This window comes from Erithacus rubecula (genome assembly GCF_903797595.1).
Source record: "Erithacus rubecula genome assembly, chromosome: 28".
NCBI lineage: Eukaryota > Metazoa > Chordata > Aves > Passeriformes > Muscicapidae > Erithacus > Erithacus rubecula.
This window is the reverse complement of record NC_136680.1, coordinates 2810191-2829065: the sequence shown is the minus strand read 5'-3', so window position 1 is coordinate 2829065 and position 18875 is coordinate 2810191. Positions and strand designations below refer to the sequence as shown.

General features: G+C 47.7%; 2 protein-coding genes and 1 long non-coding RNA gene across 5 annotated transcripts; 2 read left to right on the top strand and 1 right to left on the bottom strand.

Moving 5' to 3' along the window:
• Positions 1-5153: 5153 nt before the first annotated feature.
• On the top strand, positions 5154-6767 carry LOC306813072. The gene is made up of 2 exons (XR_013776938.1): positions 5154-6275; positions 6722-6767. It is a non-coding gene; the product is annotated as an uncharacterized lncRNA (long non-coding RNA).
• Positions 6768-8137: 1370 nt separating this feature from the next.
• Positions 8138-14590, bottom strand: TMEM38A (transmembrane protein 38A). 2 transcript variants are annotated; one of them, XM_079328369.1, is made up of 7 exons: positions 14336-14590; positions 12789-12867; positions 12234-12390; positions 11139-11323; positions 10594-10681; positions 10371-10488; positions 8138-10115 (listed from the first exon to the last, which is right to left on the bottom strand). In XM_079328369.1, the coding sequence occupies exons 3-7, from the start codon at positions 12377-12379 to the stop codon at positions 9897-9899; spliced, it is 756 nt and encodes a 251-aa protein (XP_079184495.1). In that variant the 5' UTR covers positions 12380-12390; positions 12789-12867; positions 14336-14590; the 3' UTR covers positions 8138-9896. The 2 variants fall into 2 exon arrangements, with proteins under 2 accessions (XP_079184495.1, XP_079184494.1); XM_079328368.1 differs by lacking the exon at positions 12789-12867.
• Positions 14591-14657: 67 nt separating this feature from the next.
• On the top strand, positions 14658-17101 carry SMIM7 (small integral membrane protein 7; the record flags this gene model as incomplete). Of its 2 annotated transcripts, XM_079328370.1 has the most annotated exons (5): positions 14668-14752; positions 15205-15246; positions 15330-15382; positions 15940-16030; positions 16460-17101. In XM_079328370.1, the coding sequence occupies exons 1-5, from the start codon at positions 14727-14729 to the stop codon at positions 16473-16475; spliced, it is 228 nt and encodes a 75-aa protein (XP_079184496.1). In that variant the 5' UTR covers positions 14668-14726. The 2 variants fall into 2 exon arrangements, with proteins under 2 accessions (XP_079184497.1, XP_079184496.1); XM_079328371.1 differs by lacking the exon at positions 16460-17101 and having other exon boundaries at positions 14658-14752; positions 15940-16034.
• Positions 17102-18875: the final 1774 nt, after the last annotated feature.

Here is an 18875-nt window from a genome sequence, read left to right as displayed (position 1 = left end):
AATATTTGTTTATTTTAAAATATTTATTGATTGATTTATTTACAATTTTTATTTGTTTGTGCCTTCAGTTACACCCTCTGAGACTGTTTATTCCCTTGGTTCAGCAAAACTTTCTCCTTTTCTAAAGCCAACACAACCTTGGCACCTCTACAGGTGTCTGAGCCTCCCCTTGGGTGAGGCTTAAAGTTCTGGGTGTGGATTTTTCTTTGGGGCTGTCACCAAAGTGCCCCAAGGACACTGAGCTGGGCTGGGGAGCTCTGGGGCAGTGAGCAGAGGATTTGAGGCAGAAGCAGGGAGCTGGTGCCAGCCTGCAGTGACATCCTGCTCTGTCCCTGCTGGTTGCTATGGCATTTTCATTTCTGCTTCTTTGCAAGGGGGATTTGTGTTTTTTTCCCTGGTTACTGAGCAAATCTCAGCAGTATGGAGGACTAGTCACTGCTAATGTAAAAACAGTGATGTGAGGAAAATTAAGTATGATTTTTAGATGAGTCTGAACATCACAAAATCACAGAATGGCTTGGGTTGGAAGGGACCTTAGAGATCACCCCAGCCCAAACCCCTCCCATGGGCAAAGACATGCAGCTCTAATTGCCAGAACTCTGCAAGAGACACTGAAGTATTAAAAATCTCTTGTTATGGATTTCTCCAGTGAAAAACCTGGGAATTTTGGACCATGGATGACCCAGCAAATAACTTGGTCTTTCAGGACAAGGAACCTCACGACTGCAGGTTATTTGCTGCAATATTTTAAGCCTATATTCTGCCACAGAAGGATCCCCCATGTTTCAATAGCCTCTTTTATTCTAGAAATTCTGTGCAAATTAGTGTAATTAGGATTAAATGACCTCTGAAGTATATCCAGTGGAATTTATACATGGCACCTTTTTCCAGTTGAGTACAGAAATGAAAGGATGATACAAACCCTCATGTCCAGGTGTTTGAAGGTGATGATCCACCTAAACCAGGGCACCTCAACCTTGAAATTCAGACAACTCAATCATACAAATACACTTTATTCAAAAGTTCTAGGAAATTGGTACTGTTTTACACTCAAATACAGCACTATTTGATTTCTGAGGAGATGGAGCATTAAAGGAGTATTTATTGGTCCATCACACACATTTTGATTGCCTTTGGAGAGGACAGAAAGGAGAGAAGTGATTTATCTCAAACACTGAGCCTGTGCCTCTAGATTTGCCTTCTCCAGGAGGGCACCTCCAGCAGCCAGGTCTGCAGGGAAGGATTTGGGCAGAAACCCCTTGGAGAAGGGATGGAGGGACAGTGCCAGTGCCAGAGGGCAGGGCTGGATGGGATATTGGGCAGGAATTGTTCCCTGGGAGGGTGGGGAGCCCTGGCACAGGGTGCCCAGAGCAGCTGTGGCTGCCCCTGGATCCCTGGAGTGTCCCAGGTTGGACATTGGGATTGGAGCAGCCTGGGACAGTGAAGGTGTCCCTGCCCATGGCTGGGGGTGAAATGAGATGATTTTTAAGCTCCTTTCCAGCCCAAACCAATCCAGGTTTCTATGATTTAAAACAGAACATGAAAACTCTGAATGGAGACATTGGTTACAGAATAGAGCACAGCAGCATTGATCCAGAAAAACACATTTCTTACACCTTGCTGCAGCAAATCCTCCATCCCATTTTAAGCCCCCCACACTGTGCTGTTGGCCAGCTCAGCAGTGAGAAAGAGCCCCAATAAAAGGCAATTCTGCTCCCAGGGAAGCTTTTCATCCACAGTCGAGTCTGAAATTCTTACACTGCTTCCCCTGCTGTGCCTTTTACAAGAGAGATTCCCACTTTCCAGAAAAATCTGTGTGACATCTTGAAAGTGATGTATTCACTGAATTAAATCAAACAGCCAGCTAGGGAAATTTCAGAGAAATTAAGAAGACAAAGCAAATAAAAAGAAATTAAGCACACACATGCACAAAACCACAAGCATGAGAACTCTCTCCCAGCAGCCTCTCCTGGTCACTGACACACAATATTATTTTCATGGATACTTTTCATACCTGAAAAATCAAAATATATAGGGAATATAAAGAAATATACATTTTAATGTATATTTCAACAAATATAAAGGTATGTTTTATCATATGAGATTAAAATTACTTCAGAACTGACATATTCTCCCCCCAAAAATTATTTAAACTTTCATGGCATAACAGAATCATGTGATAAAGTAGTACAAGAGGGAATGCTAAAATTAGGAAGGGGAGTAGTTCTATCTGCAGCTTTCCTTGGGGCTGGCCTGAGTGAAAAGTGATCAGGGCTGAAGGCTGTGCCAGTGTCAGGGAGCAAAGAGCTCCCCGGGGTGGGAATTCTGTCTGCACTGATGTCCCGCAGGGAGCAAGGCTGAGCACAAAGCCCTGGAATTATTCATCAGCTCTCACCAAGGCTGCAGGAGCTAAAGGAAATTCTTGTGTCACTTTACACTCCAGCCCACAGGAATTCCAAACCTTACAGTGAGAGAGGGGGTTGGATTTATTGTCTTTTAGTGAAAATCTGATCACGTGTTGCATCCCAAAATGTTCCCAAAAACCTGTGACACACCTTGCATGGGTGTTGTGGGTGAAATCCCAACACTGTCTGTGTCCTTACATGCTGACTAATCATCGAATCCTTAAGGCTGGAAAAGACCTCCAAGATCACCGAGTTCAACCTGAAATTTCATTTTCTCTGCAGCTCTCATGGATTCCTTCCAGAAGCTGCAGCTCTGCAAACAGCCTGGGCTGGGGACACCAAACTGCACATTCACCACCCTGCACCTGCAGGAGATCCTGCTGTGCTTCCTTCCCTTGGGAGTCATTTTTTTTGGTGGAATTGAGAGCTCCTCCAAGCCTGTGCTTTCTTGTTTAAAAATGGAGTCCGAGGGAATGATTTTCAGAGGGGGGAAACAGAGTTTTGTAATTCCCAAAAATCTGAGTCACTGCTACCCACTGCCAGTTACCACTTTAGGAGCTCAGTCTGGCAACTGTGTCCCAGTGGGCAGAGGAAGTGGGAAATATTTGGGCATTGTCCAAGAGGAGAAGTTCTCCACAAACACTTTTTGCTGTTGCAGCAGTGGATGGGAGTGCAGCCTGTGTTGTCCAGGGTTTTGGGAAAGCCTCGTGCCTGGACAGCCTGGAGTGCACAGCCTGGGCTGGAGAGGCTTTGCTGGCAGTGCCATTAATTCCTGATTGAATGCAAAATTCTGCCATCCCAGCCCCATCTTTCCCTCCCAAATGAAGCTGCAGGCTGCAGCTGCCCAGCTCTCTCACCTCAGTGCTACACAAGTGCCTGATGCTTTCAGCAGCTCCAGGACTTTTCAGCTGATTTACCTGAAAAAAGCTGAGCTGATAAAGATTCAGACCAGGCTGGAAAGGAAGAGGAACCATCTTCCCAAGGAGGAGATCCTGGATTGTGTCTGGATTGGTGTTGTCTGGGCTCCCCAAACTCCCTCAGCCCAGATTTCTCCTTCAGGGGGAGGTGAGTGCTGGCACTGAGCACCAGCCTGTGGTGCCTCTCCAGAGTGCTGCCTGCTCCTGGCTTTAAGGAAAACCTGGGAGAATTTCAGCTACTTTGATAGGAAATGGTTGCCTGGAACTTCACTGCATCCTGGTAGGATCCATCTGTATTTGAAGAGGACAAATATCCCTACAGCAACCAGGGTCTGTCACTTGGGCAGAATCCCAGAATCTTTCTGGGTGTGCTCCCTGTCAGGTGCTGACCTGAGGCCCCTTTGCTCACCACCCTGACTATTTTAGAAATAATTGTCTCAGTATTTTAGCAGCAGCAGCATCCATGGTTCAGCCATTTGAAGCAGTTCCTCAGCATCCTTGGCACAGTGTGCTGTGCCCTGCCTCTGCCTTCTGGCAAGCTGGGCAAGAGTGAATTTATCAAAAAGTGTTTACACTGTGCATGATTATGGCAATATTTGGGGTGGGGAACCACCCCCAAAAGAGCAGCAGGGAGGAAAGATAGAAAAGAAAAATGTAAATTGTCTTTACAAACAAGCTGTGGATTTGCTGCTAGATAAAACCAGCACTAAGAGATAAAAGAAACAATGGGATGGATTCCACTGATTGATGAATGAAAAAAGATATTTGCTGTAGGTTCACTGATAAATTAAATTGGATATTGGAAGATGAAAGATGCAATGGAGGAAAACCATTAATTCAATAAGAATTAAAAATTAAAAGGGAGGGTTGTACATTAGAGGGGAATCTCAGGTATCAGGTTTTTGGGAAGTCTGTGCCTCTTAAGCACCTCAGCCAATGGGGAAAGAGAGAGGGAAATTTGGATTAAAAGGAGGCTTCCAAAAATTGGAGAGACCCCAGGGGAATGCCCCATGGCCTCTCCCTTTATTCAAATAAAGCAAAAAGGACTCTCTGTCTCCTTTTTAGACATAAACCTCTGGTGTTTGTGGATTAATTTTTCTGGCACTGGGATGGTGCTCTGCCAGCCCAGCAGATTCCCTCACTTTTTGCTTCCCACAACAGACCATAATCTATAATTTCTGTGGATTTTTGCCTTTTCCAGGAAACTGAATCGAGCATGTCAGAGAGAACCAGTATCAGCCAGAGCAGCTGCTGTGCTTTTCCTGATTCTGTCATGAAATGAGATTTAAGAGGCTGGTGTCTATCCCTGGCTGTACCCCTCTGGCATACAGAGGAATAATTAATGAAAAATTAGTAATCTGCATTTATGGGCTCCTTTTGCAGACAATACTTGATTAATCTCCACTGTCATCTACCCAAATAAGAGATTAACCAACATCCTAATCTGTCATAAATCAAACAGGGAGCCTTACCTCGAGAGACAGACAGCACAGAGCCTACATTAGGGTTTAGCCTACATTATTCAAAATCTAATTTAAACCAACACAGGGCTCTGAAATCTGGGTTTTTAGGCTGCATTTCCAGGCACTGGGATGTGGGATGAGTTGTCTGCTTCTCACACTGCATTTCCCTGCCATTGTCACACACAAAATCATCTTCAGGGGCGGTGGGAGCCGGGGACCCCCGGGATGCGCAGACCCCCGAGGCTGTGAGAATCCTGAATTTGAAATCCGCCTTAGGGGTTTGGGGGAGCTGGCTGGAATTTGCAAATCAAAACCGAACAAAGTCAGCCAAGGAAATCTTTTCCGGGGATATTCAGGATTCCCCTCGGGCTATAAAAATTTTGAAGCCTTTAAACATCTCAGACCTGTTTTCCTGCATTCCAGGGCTATAGCCTACCTGTGCCCTAAGGCTAAGATGGAATCGCTGTCTCACACCGATTCTTCCTGACATTCACAAGCTCTGAAAAAAAAAAAAAATTCCCTCCCCATATTCGTTTTTGGCAAGTAAAGGAAGTAGATAAGGAAATATAAATGGCATTTTTTCCTAAGGATAACGTGTGAAAGATGCAAATGCACAAGTGTGAAAGAGAGACCAGACTCCAAGGTATTCACGACTGTTGATTTTAGCACTACCAACATCTTTTTGTCACAGATGTCATCACAGAGGTGAAGTGAGTAGCAACTGTGACTCAGGATGGCAGCGTGGGCTCTGGCATGACAGGGAAGGGATTTCTCACTCTCTGCCTGTTCCCTGAGCCATCAGCCCCCAGCTTGTTCACAGACTGCTGCAGGATTAAACTCCTAGCTGGGAGGTAATTTTGTGGGTGTTTACCAAGTCATGTTGATGTCTGATGAGATTCAAACCCCTTTAATTGGCATTTCCTTGGTGGATGGGCACGAAGGATGAGCCAGGTGCCTTGGGGCCAATACCAAGAGCATCCTAAAGAGGAAAATATCAACCCACTCTGCAGAGTATTTGGCATTAACAGCATCATTTGTGAGTGGTTTGCCTTGTCTGTGTCCTGACTTCCTGGATGGGAGCAGCTCACACTAAATCCAAACAACCTTTGACACCTTTCTGGAAACTCTTGTAGAGATGTACATTCTGATTTCTTGTTATTTGGGTAAAGAATTAAAATGTCTCGAGAGAAAAATCATTGCTGCAGCAAAAGCCCTGGGTATCTGAGGCCACAGGAAATTCCATTTTATCCCAGCCTTGCCCTCCTTATCACACCCACAGGAGCCAGTTACAGCCTCTAAAGAATAGCACAAGAACCATAAAGCAGATGATAGCTGAGGGCCAGATAAAGCTGTGCTACTCTGAAACACATAAAGCTCCCATTTTCAAAGCTTTGGTGTGCCCTTAAAGCACCGTGGGCAGGCTGCAGGAAGGAACATTTGGCAGCTCAACACCTGGCAAGTGTTAAAAGAACAACTGCTGTACAGCCAAGGTAACATCCACCTTTATCCCCTGGGTCTTTCTGCTTTGCTGGGTTATATAATTTGTTTGTTCTTTGGACAAAGTGTGCAACAATGTAAATATTGGCATCAATAACAAAAGGAAAAGTGTAAACCAAGAGCACCGGTTGCTCTGGCTTTGCCCTTTCTTATACAAATTGGAATTCTTTCCTTTGCCCTCCTCTTTTTGTTACTTCATTTACTGTGAAGAATTATTAATGCTCTGTGTAAAATTATCCTCTGGGTTTGTTTGTTGCTGTTTCTTTTTTTTTTTTAATTACAAATGCATGAGGCCTGCAGAGCTTTCCCTATCTGTGGAGCTGATCTGCCAGGATGGAAAAGCTGCAGGCACCGAGTTGGGCTCTGCAACAGGAAAGGAAAACCTGTCAATCCACATGAAATGCTGAAACAGCAACTGAAACATTTGCTTTTCCCAGAGCAGGCACCCAGGGCCTCTTTGAGGATTAAACTTCCTGCTAAATTTAGCCTGGGCTCACTGGAGTCAGTATCAGAAGTTATCAGAGCAGGACATCTCTGCAGGGAATGACATCTGTGCTGTCTGTCCCAAGCCTGTCCCAGCTCCTGCCCTGCAGCAGAGCTGGGAATGTTCTGTGGAGCCACAGGCTCCAGGGACATGCTGGGGTTCTTCAGAGGATGTGAAAAACCTGCTCTCATCACTCTGTTCACTTACAGGTCCTGAGCAAAATAACCCAGAGAATGGTTAAACCACCTGGAACTTTGTGATCCATTATTTTCTGAGTTGTTTTATTGGTGTAAGACTTGCACTGACCTTTTCCATTGGTGCATCATAGCAATGGGAATTCCCTTTTCCAGTGCAATTTACACTCTCACCTGCTCTAAACTGAGGAGTGTTTATAAACATTTTGAAAGAGTTAAATTTTGGGGCAGACAAGGGAAACCCTTCAAAATATAAACAGGCCTTGCAGATTCTTGTTTGGTCAATGTCATGCTTTCCTCATCACTTCCACCTCTGAGCTGTGGAAACAAAAACTGCATCCCTTTAGGGAGCACCCCAGTGCCATTTTCTTTCAGTTTGAGCAGAGTCTGAAGGGAGGCAGTGTCTGGGTAATTCAGGTGGGGCTTCCCAGAGGTGCAGGAGCAGCCCTGGCTCCCCCCAGCCTGGTGAAAATGTGCTTTTTGAAAGGCCCATTTCTGCTTCTTGGGATGAAGGACACCAGGCTGGAATGGTACCAGACTCCAGTGCTGAGCCATGGAAATTCAAGACAAGTTCCATCCCTCTCACTGGGAAAGGCTTAACTGAATGGAACTTGTAACTCCTCTGTGGCTGCTTTCCCCTCAAAACTAATCCCACTCCTCTTGGGTACTCTGAAGCTTAAATTTTAACCTCCTTTGGAATATTTCTTCTCTGTGTTTGATTAGAAGCTGTGATTCGATTCAGTTTGTTTTGATTCAGGGTGCAAAGACTCTGCACTCACACTAAATATTCACTTCTGCAGAGAATTTTGATTTTTTTTTTTCCAGTTTTAAGTACTGATCCTCCACATAAATATGCTGGAATTGTGTGTGTATATTCACTAGTCACAGGTGAATCCCCTCCTCCCTCCTAACAGTGACAAAAAGAAAAATAGACACAACTGGTATAAATACCCAAGGAGCCAATTTCCTTATTTCCTTCTCTGAAATCTGAGGATGAGAACACCACCACAAACACCTTTTGCCCTGTTATTTCATTTATAACAGGTTCAGACACAGCTCTAGGACAAAGTCTGGTCTCCTTCTTCAAACAGAATCATTTTGTCCCCAAGTCCTGGTGACACAGAACTCCTGTGGAAAGGGTAAAGCAAACACAGAGATTTCCTCAGGTGCCACTGGACAGAGTCACTACACAATTTTTATTTGTTGATGGCTTTTATAAAACAAAATTCCCCTTGGATCAGACATCTCATAAAACATTTATTCATTTATTCTTGTGCATGCTTGTGACACATCAGGCTCCAGCAGAGCAGCATCTGCAGGACCAGACAGTGGAGCTGTCAGGCAGAATTCCTTTTTTACTGCAGGGGAGGGAAACTCACAAAATTAAGGCACTGTCAAACCCCAAACCCACAGATCATTTGACCTTTCCTACTGGGTTTCCTCTGCTTGCACACAAGGATGGCTTCTTATCTTTAATCAACTGTCAGCTGCAGTTTGGAACAGGGACACACACACACACAAACCCTCACTTCTCTTAAATCCTGGTGCAAACCTCACTGCTTGGGATGGAAAATACCCAGTGCTCCATCCCCACTCTCACTGTGGTAATCCCAGCCCTTGGAAGATGCCATTTGTAACAACAAAATCAGTTATAAGAACACCTTTGAACTACTCTAAAAGCCAGTGTTCACTAAGCAGAACAAAATGAGCTGACAGACCCCTCCTGAGCCATGCAAGGCAGCTCAGACTCTTCACTCATTGCTCACAATTCACAGCCCAGCAGCTTGGCCTGAGGGGACCTACAGAAGGTAATCAATATTTTCAGCTGATGTGCTTTAATCAGTGCTTTAAAGTAGTTTTTCATCAGCTGGTGTGAAAAGTCCTGCTTCAGCCCTTTAATGTGAATTTAAGAATATAGGAAAGGTTCTTCCTGCAGCCAGGGAGAGTCCAGGCTGTCCTGGAGCATCACTGCAAGCCCAAACCAGCTCATGGCTGTGGGCTCAGGGCCACAATTAGAAGTTCCAATTGCAATGTTGAAAAAAAAAAAAAGATTCAGCTCCATAACTTAGGTGCCCTGGCAATTATAAATAAATAGTAATAAATACTTACACTCACACACACTCTTCTTGTATCCCACAGGATTACAAACAAACCAGAGCCATGCTTCCCCCTGGTTCAAGAGGGTCAGGTTTGGGGTGGGGGACACTCAGTAACAACGTGCAGCAGTGCCACACACAGCCTAGGATAGTGACAGTGCCAACACATGGCACTGGGAGCACTTCACAGTTTCACAGCTCTTGCAAACACAGACTTGGTTCAGCAAATTGCAATGTCCTGACCATTAGAATCAGAGGGAACTGAGGGAACAGGGTTTGGCTGGGCCAAAGGCCATGTCCTTATTGCATTTAAAATGTCACATTACTTGGAGATATGGCAGGTGTGGGAGCTGGGAAAAACCAGACCAGGTTCATACCAGGCCATTTAATTTCCTCGAGTATGAAACCTGATTTCCACATTGTGTCTTAACAGTTTGTTGTTTTGGCAGACACTGAAAAGGTCAGTGAAAACTCAAAGGAACTTCAAGAGCTCCAGGAGCACAAACCATTCCCCCTATTCATAAATAAACATGGTGAAAGATTTTACATCAATTGAAAATGCTGCATCAGATTTGCTGACAGCTTGGGAACTGGCACCCACTTACCACACTGGCACAAACCTACAAATCCCTGAAAATCTGATCAGAATAGAGAGGCAGAGACCAAGAAGCAAGCAGCAGAGAGCAAAAATGAAATTCAGGGACTCAGCTGGCAGTGTCCTGGCTTCCACCTCTGCTTTGGAGTCTGAGAGAAGGACTGGAGCATGAAGGAGGTCACAGGTGGCTTTGAGACTCAACTCTGGAAGAATTTTCTTGGCCTGTTTTCTGCACTGCTGCTTTTTTATTCAGCTTTTTTTGCCTTCCGTTTCCTCGTGCCTTCATTCAGCTCCTCTTTGGACTTGGCAGGAGGAGGAGGAGGAGAAGGAGGGTGGGAAACCTCATGGTGGTCATGGTGGTGGCTTGGGTGGCCACTGGAAACAGAGCCAAAGAGGACGGGGCAGACGAGGTTTTCCAGAGGAGCAAAAGGTGAGGCATGGGAGTGAGTGGCTGTCATGAACACCTGCCAGGCAAGAGGGAACACTCAGAGATCACACAGATCCAGGAAATCCTGACCAGTGAGCATCCTACTGACCCCAGAGAAAGCCCCTGCTGCTACATGACTCGAGGCACAAAGAGCTGTTTCTGTGATGGAGAATTCAGCATTGAATTTCCTGAGCAGATTCTACAGCCAGTGAACCCTGTTGTGGCTCAGGAAGGTGAATAGTCCCAGTTTAGGTTCTATAATTTGCAGGCAACAAAGCTGCTGTAAACTTACCTTGCAGACTATCATGAACATGGTGAAAAAGAAGATGAGGTTGGCTTCAGAGATGGGGAGCCAGTGAGTCTGCTGCAGAGTGAAGAGGACTGTGCCATACAGACTGGCCTTAGTAGGGCTGGAAGAGAAACAAAGAGGTTTTCTGGAAGGTTTGCACCCAGCCCTGACTGGTTCTTTAATTCCATTCTTCATCTGACTGGGAATTTCCAGGCTGCTGACTTACAAGGACATATGGAGAATTTCATTGGTTTCAGGCTTCCAGACCCCACGCAGCAGCTGCTCAAAGTTGGACATCAAGGCCACACCAGAGCCTGTGAGACAGAGGGACCTGTCAGAGAGCTGGAGATGCACAGCAGAGGGCTCTGGATCCTCAAGGGGACAGAGGGTTCTTGACATTCTCCCCAAATTTAGAAGTTAGCCTAAGCCAAGGGAGCAGGGCAAATGCTTCCTTGACTTTCTACCCAGTGGATCCCAATGCAGGGAAAAGGCATTTGCCTCTTGCAGTCACTGATGTTCAAGTTCTTGCTCCAAACACAACCTGAAAGGAAAACTGACCTGCCAGCACCCCTGAAAAGACACAGGGTGAGGCCAGAGACAACAGGAGGAAGAATAAAGAACTCCTGACTCCAGCACTTCAACCATTCTGCCAGACTGCACAAACACCAGCGTGGCAGGAACCCGAGTGCCCCATCCCACATCCCCTCCCTGCTGCTCCCCCTGAGCTGCCCCCAGCCCTCCCTGCAGCCTCTGGAGCATCTCAGGTGTCACCTTTGACCCATCCCGTGGCCATCATGACGAACCACCCGTGGTGGTGCAGGTGGTGAGCGTGGTGCACGCCGGCCGCGATCTTGCGCACCCGGACCACCTCCTTCATGGCCACCAGCAGCAGCTTCAGGGGCAGGAAGCTGACACACTTGTAGAAGAGGTTCATGGGACAGAAGAATATCAGGTACCTGCAAAAAGACCACACAGGTGTTCTGATCTGGGGTGTGAAGAGAGGGGTAGTGTGGCAGATTGAGTTATGGTGGTGGGGGGGTGAAGGAAAAAAAAAATGTAAAAAAAAAATCCTAATTTCACAGCTAATTCTAAAGGGAAACCAGCATGCAACAAAGTGTCTCTACAGTAACAACTCAGTGAGCACTCAGTAATTCTCTCACTACTAATACTCCATCTTGAATAAAACCCCTTAATTTTAATTCAGAATTTTTTGTCTCGTATGGTCCAGAAGCATTGGCTGATATAGAACAAGAAGCTACATACACTGAAATGATATTACACACAGAGAACAGATTTCAAATAGTCTTTTTTCCAGAAGACTGTCATGTTTTTCAGCCCTGAAAGAAGATCTTTCTTTTTATTTTCTCAGGTATAGAAAATTAGATGGCTGAGGTATTCACTGAGACATCTGCTTATGAAAATTTCATTCACAGTTTCCCAATAATGCTCATTCTGCCATGCAAAAGCACCTGCAGCCCATACATGCTGGGGATTTAAAGGTTAATTTGTGCACATTTCAGCAACACAAGGAATAAAGTGCCCCCAGATCTTCAGGATGTGCCACTCCTGGCTCTGTGTGGGATCCGTGGGTGCTGCTGCTCCTGTGGTTTGGCCCTGGCTCAGCAGTGGCTGCTATGAATAGAAGTGCCCCAGCCCAGATAATCACAGCATTAGGCAACTGGTCAGGGACACTGGGAACCAGAGCCAGGAGTGCAAGAGCCTCAAAGATGGCCTCAGCCCACCTCTGCTCTCCCCAGTTAATCCCAGTGAGATCAGAGCTGTGTCCCACGGGGAGAACATGTCCCTCCACCCCTCCCTCCCCCCCAGCACAGCCTGTGCCATGGCAGGAGGCTGCAGGGCACTCACCACACTGCTGTGGCCAGGATGACACTGGAGTTGTGGCTGAAGTAGCCAATGGGTGCCTCTCCCAGCAGCAGGTCAGCCAGGATGTAGCTCCCAAAGCAGTGGAGCATAGCACAGAGCCAGGAGGCAAAAGGGCTCTTCCTGGACATCTCCACGGCTCCTGGGAAAAAAAAATGGGAATCACAGAGTCACCAAGTTGGAAGGGACCCTCAAGGCCATCTAGTGCAGCCTCAGTGAGAAGATGGATTTAGTAATTAAGCAGGAACTTCAAGACCCAGTAAGAGAGAGGCTTGAGGTGCGTGTTCTCCCACAAAGCAACTCAAAGAAAAGCACTTGTAAAACAAAACACAAAAGTGTGAAGCCCAAACAAGTACCAGAGATGGCAAAGAAATGATCACAGCCTGCAGACACCCCCGAAGATCTCATGTGAACAGAGTCATTAGAAGTTTATGAACTGGCTGAGAGATTCTCTCCTTTATTTGCTGCCACCAGAAGGAACATTTTTTCCCTTGAAATCAATGCCTTTTTACAGTCTAAAAATAAAATGCATACTAGTACCATTCTCTCCACTGCTTCAACCTAGGTGCCCTCTAGAATTCATGAACAATCTGTTCAGCTCTTTCATTCATAAGATAACCTGCAAAAATAGAACAGGAATTCTTAATCTTTATTTGAGAGAAGAGAATTTGAGGGTTCTTCCCCGTTCCTGTACTAGTCTGGAAATACTTTGTGGTCTCCTCCCACAATCTGCTATGGCCTTTTTTTAAATTACTGTAGCAATTTTCATCCACCTTTGTACTTTTCCAGGGAAACCTCCCAACAACATCAATTCTGTGAGGTTGCTTCATCACCTTAAACTGCTCCAGAATCCTCAATGCAGCGTTCCAGATACAAACCTCTGTTCAGTGAGCAGACAAAGAGAGAAAATGCTAAAAATATTATATCAACATGATTACCTGGTACACCTTAAACAGCAGTAAGTGGATCAGCATGAGCCAAAGCTGTGAGTGCCCAGGCTCTTCCATCCTGGGGGATATTTGAACCAGCTGAAAACACAGTGGCAGCGAGACAGCTGCAAGAGCCGAGACATGAAACTGGTTCTATAGGAACCTGAGGTTTAGCTGGAGGCTTAAATTTAGTAACACTTGTTTTTCCTTGGCTCCACGAAGCCATGCTGTCTCCAAGGAGGAAACAGAACAGTTCTGTCCTGACACTGATCCTCAGCCCAGGAGCTGTGGGATGGGGGCACTGCAGGAATCTGGGGAAAAGCACACCCCGGCCTCATTCAGTCCCAAGTGGATTCCTGGGCTTGCATGTATTTAAAAGTTATTTTTGTGAGGGCTGCCTGTTCATTGTTCGGTTCAGGACTCCTCGCTGGAAGGCAGCTGGGAGTGATCAGGCCTGGAAAAGCCAGCAGCTGTTTCCAGGGAGTTTAACGGGATGGATTGCACAGCTCGGAGGTCACACAACACGAGCTTTGAAAATCACCCCGAGCTCGGGGCTGGTTTTCCCTTCTGTCACTGAGCAGCTACAATGAAACTGCTCAAAGCAGAGCATGAGGAGTGCACACATGGACAAAAACAGAGGGAAAGTGGCGTTTGGAAAAGACCGAGGCACAGCCAGGCTGCGACAAGGCAGAAGGTGAACGCCAAGGTACAGATCCATCGATCTGTGCAAGATAAGCCCAAGAGAACAAACAAAGCAAGGTCAGATACGGCTCCTGAGAACAGCTCAGGGCACGGTCCAGAGGGTGGGAAAAAACAAGGTTTTACTTCCAGCCCTTTTGTATATAAATAGGAGGAAGGTACTAGCACAGAAATATTCAAGCCTAAGGCTGGCCAGAAACGCAACTCTCAGTCCTGGGGCGGCAGCCAAATCACCGAACTTAAATACCTCAATGCGGCCGGAATCCAGACTTAAATAAAATCCAAGATTATTTCTCCAAACCAGAGTCACGGGTTGGTGGGGGTTTTCCCGGCCCTCTGTTCAGACCCAGGTGTCGGAGCTGTGCCGGGCACAGGCACGGGAAGAGCAGAACCTGTTGGTGCGGGGCAGTGCGGGCACAGCGGCACCGCAGCTCGCCCCAGCCCCAGGGCCGCACTCACCGGGCTCGTACTTGAGGTAGAGGACGGAGATGATGAAATAGGCGGTGTCGAACAGCGGGAACACGGGCAGCGAGGCGAAGGCGGCCGCCAGCTCCCCGAGGGGCAGCGCCTCCGCCAGATCCATGGCGGCCCGGATGGCGGTTCTCAGCTGCGGGTCTCGATTCCCGGGCCCCGCAGGCCCGTGCCGGGGCTGTGCGGGCTGCGGGAGGCGCGCCCGGCGCTGCCCGGCCCGGGCCGCTGGCTGCCCGCGGTGTCGGGGCGCGGAGCCGCCGCGGGGCCGGTGCCGGTGCCGGTGGCGGAGCCGGAGCGGCCGCGGGGAGCGCAGGCGCCGCCGCCCGGGCAGCGCCCGCCCCTTCCGCTTCCCTCGGCCCGCGGAGCCGCCGCCGGAGCCATGATCGGGGACCTGCTGCTCTGCGGGTACCGGGGCCGGGAACCGGGGGCGGCTCGGCCGGGTTAGCCCGGCCCGGCTGTGCCTGACTCTGTTCCCGTCCCCCTTCTCCATCCGCCGGCCCTCTTTCCCCCCTCCATGCCCGTTCTCCCTCCCCGGCCTCACTCTTCTTCCCCGGCCTCACTTTTCCCGGCCTTTCCCCTTCTCCCCTTCCCCGACCTCTTTCTCCATCTCTGACCCTCTTTCCCCTCTCTATGCCTCTCCTTTTCCCGTGCTCGTTCCCTTCTTACCCCTTTCCTCGTCCCCCTTCCACTGTCCCCGGCCCCCCCTTCCCCGACCCTCTTTTCCCATCCCCAACCCCCTTTCCCGTCCTCACTCCCCTCTCCTTCCCCTACTCCATCCCCGTCCCCCTTTCCTTCCCCATCTCCATTTCCCCGTTCCCCTCTCCTCCCGTGTCTCCATTGCCCCGTCTCTCCCGCAGGACGCTGCTGGTGAACGCCGGTGCCGTGCTCAACTTCAGGCTGTGAGCGAACAGGGAGGGCGGGCAGGGGAACGGGGAGGGTTTTTTGGGGTTCACCTGCCTGACACGGCCACTGTGCCCCACAGGAGGAGAAGGGACACGGAGGGATTCGGAGAGGAGCCGAGGGAACCCACAACCGGTAACGGAGGGGATGCGGGAACCGACTTTTCTGGAGGAAATACTTGGCCAAACCACAGTTTTTCCACCCCTTTATGTTGGATGTAAATTGCTGTGGGGCTGGAATAATTGGCTTATTAACTTGTAAACTGAAATGAGAAGAAACACACAAAAAGCACATTTCTTTCAGCATTTTTGACTGTAGAGTCATTTATGCTATAAAGGTAATGCTCTGCTCACTCCCTGATTGCCATTTCCACCTGTGTTGCTCCCTTGTAGCTCTGTTTGTTGGCTAAAAATCCCAGGAAGTCTTTGAACTATAACTGGTCTTCCCATATTTCCAGTGTGACCCTTTTTATAATTTTTTTGTCATTTTGCCAGATATTCTTACAGAGTGGTACTGAACAGAGCATCCATCCTTCACCTAGAACCTCAAATTTCAGTCTGAATTTTTTGTCGTGTTTTTATTTTATGGGTTTTTTTTTTTCCCTCTCAGAGTTGCTTGTGATTTTCAGGCAGCCCTGAAAATTTGACTTGTCAGGTGTGTTTTTAATATCAAAAGCTTTTCTTGATTTCTAGGTGACAATATCAGAGAGTTCTTGCTGAGTCTCAGGTATTTTCGAATCTTCATTGCCTTGTGGAATATCTTCATGATGTTCTGCATGATTGTGTGAGTAACCCTGTGCAGCATCTTCTCACTTGGCTCTAGAAGTCATATATTGGCACTTTTCTTGCACATATATCTCTTTTCACATCTGTCTCTCCCACTCAATTTCTCCATAATTCTTTCTCGCTTCACTTCTTTATTTCAATTTTCAAATGTAAGTTGATCTCAGGGGTTTTTTGCTAGTGTGGGCACCTGTAGTGCATGAAAACCACCTGTGCCAGCACCTCAGCCATTCATCCTCAGGCAGAGTGTTGCTTTTTGGGGGTTACTCAAATCAAACATCACCTGGGTTTCAATTTGGGGATGTTTTGCATTTTGGGGTGGAAACCTGCCAAGTTAATCAGATGAAATCAGCCTTGCACCGGTGTGGCTTTGACTGTTTCTCATCTGCTTTTTTTTTTTTTAATTTTTTGTTATTGTTGCATCCCCCAGGTTATTTGGATCTTGAAAGCCACCCATGGACATGTTGGAAGAGACTTTTGGCTGGGAACAAACATTTCTGGAAAAGATTCTGATGCTCTCCAGCTGCAGCCCCAGGCCTGTGGGGAGCTGGGACAAGCTCATCCCCTTTCTCTGCCAGGGCTTGGAGTCACAACGTTCACACAAATTATCTCAGCTTCACTGAAAGAGAATTTTAACTTGGTTTTCTAAGCTCAGAGTGAGGAGCAGGGGAGCATTGGAGCCAGTTTCAAACCTCTGCCTTGCCAGTCCCAGCTGGGGCTGTGCCAGCTCGTGTTGCCCCTGTCCAAGTCACACTCTTGAGTTCTCAGTTTTGTGTAAAAGTTGAGCAGAGTGTTATTGTAACTTCTCACTATTCCATTTTGTTTTGTTGGAGGTGTAGAAAAGGAATATTCAAGAAAAGAAATGCCATTCTCACCTTCTGTTTTTCCAGGAAAAAAAAAAATAAGCTTTCTAAATTAATATTTCAAAGAACTTTTTTTTTTCTAAACACTATGTAAGGGATTTTGAATGGGGAAAAATGGAAAGAATAATACTCTAAGCCAATGTTAAGAGATAATTTTGGAATAATCTTAGATTTGGTTGAATAAAATTGTTCTATTTAAGGGTAAAATACATATTTGATGCCATGTTCATTCTGTTATGGGAGAAATTGATTCTGTATTGGTGTATTTTGGGAAATTTTAGCTACTCCTGTAATCTGTCTGGAGTTTTGTGTTATTTGTATTAAGCTGGCCTTTCTGACCAACAGTTTTTCCCCAGAATCATCAAGATAATTTGAGTGCAGTGCTGAGTATTTTTTAAATCAAACTGTAAACTGTTAGTGAGGTTTCCACAGCTTCACTTTCTTTAGCTGTCGAGGAGAAAGAGACCTGATTTAAATGATTCCATGGCACAGGTTTTAGGCAGTATTTTGAATTTTGTCTGGTAGTGAGATGCAAGTGTTGGGCACCTGCAGCATTTTACTTGAGTCACCCTCTTGGTTGAACTGAAGTTTTCACATTAATGAAACATGACAGAGGAACGGTCATTTGAGGGAGGACCCAGAAAAATGTACAGACAGGCTCCTTCAAATGTGGTTTGAGCCATCCAGAAATATATACAACCTTTGGTTAAATTTAAACACACTCCTTGTCTGTAATTTCAGTGTATTTTAACCCTTTTCTGATTCTTTAGAATGAGGGGGAAAAAAAGTGTGGTGCCAAATACAGGGATTGAATAGATATAATTCTTTGTGGCTGATCTTTGTTAATCCAAGTGTGAAGGGAAGGGTGGATGTGGCATCACTGGTGCTGAGCTTTGAGCCTGGGGGGGTTTTTATTCTTCCTCAGAAAAATGATGGCCCTGTGCAGAGCTGACAGTGCTTTATGATCACAGGGAACAGAGAAAGGAGCTGCAGTGCTAAAGGAATTCAAATACTTTTACCACCCTACACACCGGGTGGCCCCAGACTGTGCTATCCCCAAGACTCCGGTTGTGCAGTTGTGATTCGGCTCCGAAGCAGCTGCTTTAAAATAGCGAAATCAGGAGTCAATTCTGAGCTGCTCTGAAATGCTGTGAGAAAATTCTATGTGTGCTGATGCAAACCAGACCACCCCTCACACCTACACGGCCCGAGTGGTGTCTGCAGGGGGTTTATTCCCGTTATTTATTTCCATTATTTATTTCTCCCCTCAGGGTGCTGGGTTCCTCCGGGGCTGGGCGGGGGTTCCGGGGGGTCTGGAGTGGCCACCCGGCTCCCGCTGCCCTTCCTGTTTGCCGAGCCCCACGTTCCGTACCTGCTGTCCCCATGTCGCCAGCATTGCTCTGTCCCTCAGCAGCCCCTGTTTGCTGTCCCCATGTCCCCGGCATTGCTCTGTCCCTCAGCGGTCCCTGTTTGCTGTCCCCATGTCCCCGGCATTGCTCTGTCCCCTCAGCGGTCCCTGTTTGCTGTCCCCATGTCCCCCGGCATTGCTCTGTCACTCAGCAGCCCCTGTTTGCTGTCCCCATGTCCCCGGCATTGCTCTGTCCCCTCAGCGGTCCCTGTTTGCTGTCCCCATGTCCCCGGCATTGCTCTGTCCCCTCAGCGGTCCCTGTTTGCTGTCCCCATGTCCCCCGGCATTGCTCTGTCCCTCAGCAGCCCCTGTTTGCTGTCCCCATGTCCCCGGCATTGCTCTGTCCCTCAGCAGCCCCTGTTTGCTGTCCCCATGTCGCCAGCACCGCCGCTGTTTCCCCCCCTCTTCCCGCCTTCCCCTTTCCCCCCTCACGGCGCCCCACCCCCCTCCGGCCCCGCCCCGCTCCCCCACCGCGCACGCGCGTTCCCGCCGCCGCCCGCCCTCCCCGGCGCACGCGCGGTGCGCGCCCCCGGCGGCGCGGGCGGGCGGGGGCCGGGGCGCGGCGCGCGCACGTC

Bases quoted from the DNA above. Each gene is read 5' to 3' on its own strand.
- TMEM38A (XM_079328368.1), bottom strand. From the start codon at position 14,459: ATGGATCTGGCGGAGGCGCTGCCCCTCGGGGAGCTGGCGGCCGCCTTC. The intron at 10,489-10,593 runs GTAAGTCAGCAG...TTTCTCTTCCAG, and splicing joins GAAATTCTCCATATGTCCTT to CCCTACTAAGGCCAGTCTGT. The intron at 10,116-10,370 runs GTAAGTTTACAG...CTTGCCTGGCAG, and splicing joins TGTTCATGATAGTCTGCAAG to GTGTTCATGACAGCCACTCA.